Here is a 6,000-nt window from a genome sequence, read left to right as displayed (position 1 = left end):
ACATGGCTTAATTCTGCTTCTTTATCTTGCAGTATTACGGAGATCTGTTTCAAGTGCGAAGGTTGTGGAAATTGCAGTTGTGAAAAATCCAGCTGGTGCTTGAATTGTTCAATTGTTTGCTCTGATTACATTGATAAGAGGTGAATGTACTGAAAAATCAGCATCATTGATTAGAAGCATCAATTCATTACATTTTGCTGCCTTCTCATTCCTTCCTTTGCTATCCTGTATCCCCCATTTTAATTTGCATCTCATTCCTTGTGCTTCCTCGTCATCCTATTCTCATCCTTGATGTCCTACTTCACTAAATTTCACTGCAACCTGTCACAATTTGATGTGTATAGTCACCGTTTCCCTGCTTTAAGATTCCAATTGAATCTGGTTCACTGACGTTTCCTGTTAGGGAAGTTTTAAAGATTAAGTCTTCATGCAGTCTTTTAAACATCAACATTGAAGTGCAAAGAGTTTTCTTATAAACAGTTCAAAAGTAATCATCTTTATTTTAGCTCTAGAAAGTATATAACAGGCACTCTGCATTGACAGCTGCAGTAGATACAGGACAAAATCAGGGACAATTAAATATGTAAAAGGTAAAAATCTACAACCAAAGGAGTGCAACAAGCCTGTGACAGCATTCAGTGACAAAATATACATTTTGACAAATTCGCCATGCTCTATCTAAACAGAAGAAGAGACTAAATTGGAAACAACTCCCAACAAATACTTCATATAAATTTATAAATGTTCAGTAATTTGGAACAGTTGATGGTAAACTTCAAGTTGTGGTAAACTTCAAGTTAAATAGACACAGGAAACATAGATCTTAAAAGTGAGTATCAGCTATGTTAAGCCAGTGCTTGAACACAGTACTCTGATGAGACAGTTTACAGTCGTCCTGAAAGATTTTGAACAATGTTCACCAGGGCCACGTTCATTGTAATTTGACAACATTAAGGAGATACTTATACCCTAATATTTTGCAACACAAGTAAAATTAAAATTCCGTGTGTCAGCCAAAGTAACGATAGTTATAGTCACGTGACTTTTTTTGTTGCATGTGCACACATTTCACAGAAATGATGCACGATGTCATCACCAGTCTCACAGCTTCCCCAAAACTAAACATAACATCTAGTACCACAGGATATTTACTGCAACTTGTACATCATGTTGACAAAAAGGCCTACCGAATCTTACAGAACAGAGAATTTATATAGAAGCCAGCAAAGAAGGATTGATCCTTGAGGTTTCTCTGTCTTGCTTTTTTTTCAGTTTGCGCAGCATTAGACCAAATCTGTAAATTTGTTTGGATGCCATGTGTTTTAAGGCACTTGAGACAATGCCAAAGCTAGTATAACCTATGGGAGCCTTTACACTAGTTGAGAATTTTTTCAGGCAGAAGCCTGTGGGCTTTATCCTACAGCATTGGGCTGTTTTGCAATATGGAAAACATATCAAGTCAACAAAAACAAAAGACAAAAAGGGTTAAGTCACACAAAAAGTCTCAACACCCAAAACAGATCGGCTTATTTACAATAATATGGAGCTTGTGGTCCAATTAAATAAAAACTATAGATACAAGATTTTTAAAATATCAAGATGCAAATGTGACACAGCCTCTTGACCCACAGGGTTTACAACAGTATTTGATTGTTACTTCGCTTGAGATTGTATCTTGAGCTTCCTCCTTCACTTCCAGTCATTGTACCCACACGCCTCTTAAAACCACCTCCATCATTTCAACATTCATCATCATCACCAGTATCAGACGTGACATTATAATCCAGACACTCTTTCAATTAGTTCATTGATACAGAGAGAGCATGATTAAAGACAAGCAGCCCGAGAAACACTAAAACATTGTGGATTTTTTAAAAAATCATGATTGGTAGGTGCAACATCTACGAATATTGGAAAGGGCACTAGGAAAATGTGATAGCATTTTTCTTTAATTCTGCAGTACTTTGTATGGTCATTTCACATCTGCAGATTAAAGAATTTTTATGGTGGCTTCCAAGGTATAATCCAAAACAACATCCAGGTGAAGTGTTACATCCATGTTTTCTAAAGAGCATTTATCCTTAAATGAAGAGAGGAGATTAAATTCAAAGAGATGCCTTATTAGTATTGAAGATGACGAATGTGTTTTAAGGTACATTTTCAGCATTCATAAAATTACTGAATGGCTGTTAGTGACCAGCTTTTCTATTCTTCGTTCACTTTCTCATTATCTCCTCATTTTGTCCTCTGTAGAGGTCTCATTCTACAATAGCACAGAAGAGTAGATGAAGAAAGGTCTTACATTGATAAAGTAAAGTCACCATGGTCCTAAGGGCTGTTCTCTCATTAGTGAGAGATGATGGGTCGTGGTTTAACCTGAGGATCACACAGCTCAGATGAGGGGAGAGATTGAGAAGGACAAGCCTTATTGGTAAGCTCAGCCAGTGCAGGAATTGAACCCACTCTGTTGGTGTTACTTTGAATTGCAAACCCACTATCTAATCAACTGAGCTAACAGACTCTCCTTTACTTTGATACAACTCCTGTCCAAATCCTAGGATGTCCGAAACTAACTTGTAGCCAGATATTTCTTTTTTTAAAAATGAGTTTAATTACTTTTGTGATGTAGGAAATGTGACAGTCAAATTATGCAGAACATGGTCTCATACACAGCAATGAGATATACAACCGGATGATTAATTTGCCAATGTTGTTTCAGGGCTGAATATTGGTTTGGATTAAAATAAAAGCTTATTACTTTCATTTGATCTATTTAAATGTTGCTGACTGGGAAGGAAGTCTGAATTCTATTCAAGGAAGTCTGAAAAAAAGCTAGATTTAAAAAAAAACACATCTTTGACAGCATGACTTTGAAGTCTAACTGTAATAAAAAATTATTTGATACAGTTTCCACAAGCCCATAGTTTTCAGCCAGCATTTAAATCCAGTGGCATATCAAACAAAAATGATAACTATTAAAATGCATCTGTAGGCAGTATTTGACATTCTGTATTTCTACATTGTGATACAGAGAAAGGTATTTGCCTTTACAAGGTACAGGAGACCATTTCAATAGTATTTGATCAGGCAGGCACTCATATTGGAGTGGAAACAAAGTCCCAATAGCAACAGCAGTTGTGTTTTATGCATTTAAATATTGATGCCACTTTTTAAATATTTTATTGGAACAGAGATCTAATATCCAGACTAATAATGAATAAAGTGACTTAACGTGAAAAGTGTGGTTTAATGGTCCTTTTGGACTGGGTGGGGATACATACACACTGGCTTGTCACACACAAAGATGTGCACGCTCGCAATCGAGGAATGGGAACATCCCAAATTCAATTCTTAATTAAGTATCATTGACCCCTGAATATAAATCCCCTGAATAAATACCTACATTTGTCTTTTTATTTTAATTAGAAAAAAACCCTATGTTTACTGGTTCAAACGACCCATTTTTAACCTTTTGAGTATTAGTTGGTCTCTGGAGCAAAGCGCTAGTCACCTCAGTGAAGGGAAAGCCTTACATGTATGCTAATAAAACAAGTTGCTCTAGGACCATCATCTAAGTTGCTACTTTTCCATTCAAATCTAGAGTTTTTTTCTGAAAGGAACACCATTGCAATTGTCTAACGGCATTGCTCCTAATGCCACCATCGTCAGTGGAGCAGGCATCAGTCAAGGCATCATGGTGACCCAGAGCACTAATCCTCTTTATGATTTCTTTTCCATTTTACCGGCAGTCTCTTTTCCACTTTCTCTGACCAACATGCTGTCCTAGGCAAGGCAGAAGCAAGTTTTCCGGAACAAATTTAGAAATCTGCATCCCATCCGGAGTTGTCGTCAGGAGGCGGGTCATCGTTGTCTTCAGGGAAACTGTCAAAGTTGCTTGTGTCTGTTGGGGATGTGACCTGCAATAAGAAACATCTTGGCATTTTAATCGACGAATCAAAATAAGAGATCTCTTATTTCCTGCTCTCAGTAGTGAACAGAGACTTGAAAGGGTACAACATTATAACAAACAAAGAAAACCGTTTTAAACAGTATAAATTTTTTTAAAAAACTGTAAGAACTGTGGATGCTGTAATGTGGTAATGAGAAATTTTGTGAAACTGCAGCTGTCCCTGTGGTGCAGACACAAACATAATGTTGTTGGAAAGAGTGTTCCAGGATTTTCATCATGTGGACATCTGAGTCAGGATGGTGTGTGACTGTGGTGTGAGATTTGGAGGGGAAATTGCTGCTGGTGGTGTTCCCATGCATCCACTGCACTCATCCTTCTAAGTGGTACAGGCTACTATGTATGTGCAAGTGAAACAAGCCTGCACCTCGTCATGTGGTTGTTGTGCTGCCATCATACTACTAAATGTAGGGATGTACATGGCTTTCTTCATCCAGTGTGGTACAGGAAAATCACTTGGTGGTCTAATGATAAGAGCATATTGCCTTGAAGCCGTAGTTTGTCACAAAGCAGCAACTAGGTACAGGTTACATTGATGAGTTTAGACGAATGAGAGATATAACTGAGCTGTTAATGGAGATTGATAAAATATTCCTAGAAAGGATGTTTCCACATGCGGGGCAATGCAGAACAAGGGGTCATGGTTTTCAGATCTCGGGTGGCAGACTTTAAACAGAGATGAGGAGAAATCGCTTCTTTCAAAAGGTCATTAATCTGTGAAATTCACCACTCCACGGTGCAGTGGCTGTTAGGATATTGGGTAAATTTAAGAAGGATGTAGACAGATTTCTAGTGAGTAATAGGTTGAAGGGTTATAGAGAGCAGGCATTTGAGCCACAATGAAATCAGTGATGATTGTATCAAATGGTGGAACAGGTTCAAGGGGCTGAAATGCCTTCTCCAGCTTGTACTTCTTATGTTCTTGTATGACACTCATTGTTACAGAAACTAGGAGTAGGAACAAATGTTAGGATCTCGGAAGATGAAGATCTAAGTGGTTTTATTCACAAGTCCATCTGACATCATCATATGTGGGTGGCGTTTATGACACTTCACAGTATGAACTCTTCCAGGTATATACATATCACCCAAAAGTTTTCTCCCCATTATTAATTTATGTTAATGGTGTGGGTTCATCCCATTCAACAACAAGGGGAGATGGTTAGATTCCCTCTTGCCTGACACTTATGTGGCATGAATGTTACCTGTCGCCTATCAGTCTGAGCATGGATCTTGTTGAGTTCCTGCTGTGTATTGGCTACCGTCCCTGGGGAGTGGCAAACTATATTGGACATTGATGACTGCACAATGAGCATCCCACTTTGGACAGCAAGAATGTCATTGATGCAGCATCTGAAGATGACTGGTCCTAGGACATCACTATGAGGAAATCTTATAGCAATGTCCTGTAGCAAGCCCAACTATCTTCCTTTGTGCTTGGTATGCTTCCAGTTAGTGGAGGGTTCCTCTTGTTTTTCATTGACTTCAATTTTTGCCAGGCCTCCTTGATGTTACACTTGGTCAAATTGCTGCATTGATATCCAGGGAAGTCAATCTCACCTCTGCTCTGGAGTTTAGCTCTTTTGTCCCATTTTGGATCAAGGCTGTAAGTATTGAAGTGGCCCTGGTGAAATACAATCTGAGCATCAGGGAGGACTGTCAGCAATGTCTTCCATTCCTTTGCTGATGACCAAGTCTAGACCAACGGCATGATATTTGGCTAGGAAGGATTTGTCCTGGTTTTTGTGAACAGCAGATGCTTGAACATATTTTTCCACTTTGTTGGGTAGGTGCCTATGTTATAGCTGTAGTGAAACAGCTGGGCCACAGGCAAAGATAATACTGGGGCACAAGCCTCCATTAAAATTGTTGGGATATTGTCATATCCTTCATCTTTGAAACATGCACTATTGGAAATCGGGGTTTCCTTAGAGCTGAATATTTATCATGTAGCATGAGATTTGTTTTAACTGGTATTACACCAGTTCTTAGCCTTTTACAAATAAAAACAAATCTCTAGCATTTAAAATAAT

The 6,000-nt window shown here is 38.4% G+C and overlaps 1 protein-coding gene across 3 annotated transcripts in view; it reads right to left on the bottom strand.

Annotated features, from left to right (window-relative positions):
- Nucleotides 1–499: 499 nt before the first annotated feature.
- prkg1b (protein kinase cGMP-dependent 1b) overlaps nt 500–6,000 on the bottom strand; it is a 716,840-nt gene continuing 711,339 nt past the window's right edge. For all 3 annotated transcript variants that reach the window (XM_059653149.1, XM_059653147.1, XM_059653148.1), the window contains one exon: nt 500–3,917. In XM_059653149.1, the coding sequence (XP_059509132.1) occupies nt 3,819–3,917 (99 nt within the window). In that variant the 3' untranslated portion in view covers nt 500–3,818. The remainder of the gene's footprint in view (nt 3,918–6,000) is intronic.

The sequence above is a fragment of the Stegostoma tigrinum genome, chromosome 20 (genome assembly GCF_030684315.1).
Source record: "Stegostoma tigrinum isolate sSteTig4 chromosome 20, sSteTig4.hap1, whole genome shotgun sequence".
Classification (NCBI taxonomy): Eukaryota; Metazoa; Chordata; class Chondrichthyes; order Orectolobiformes; family Stegostomatidae; genus Stegostoma; species Stegostoma tigrinum.
This window is presented reverse-complemented; position numbering and strand designations above follow the sequence as displayed.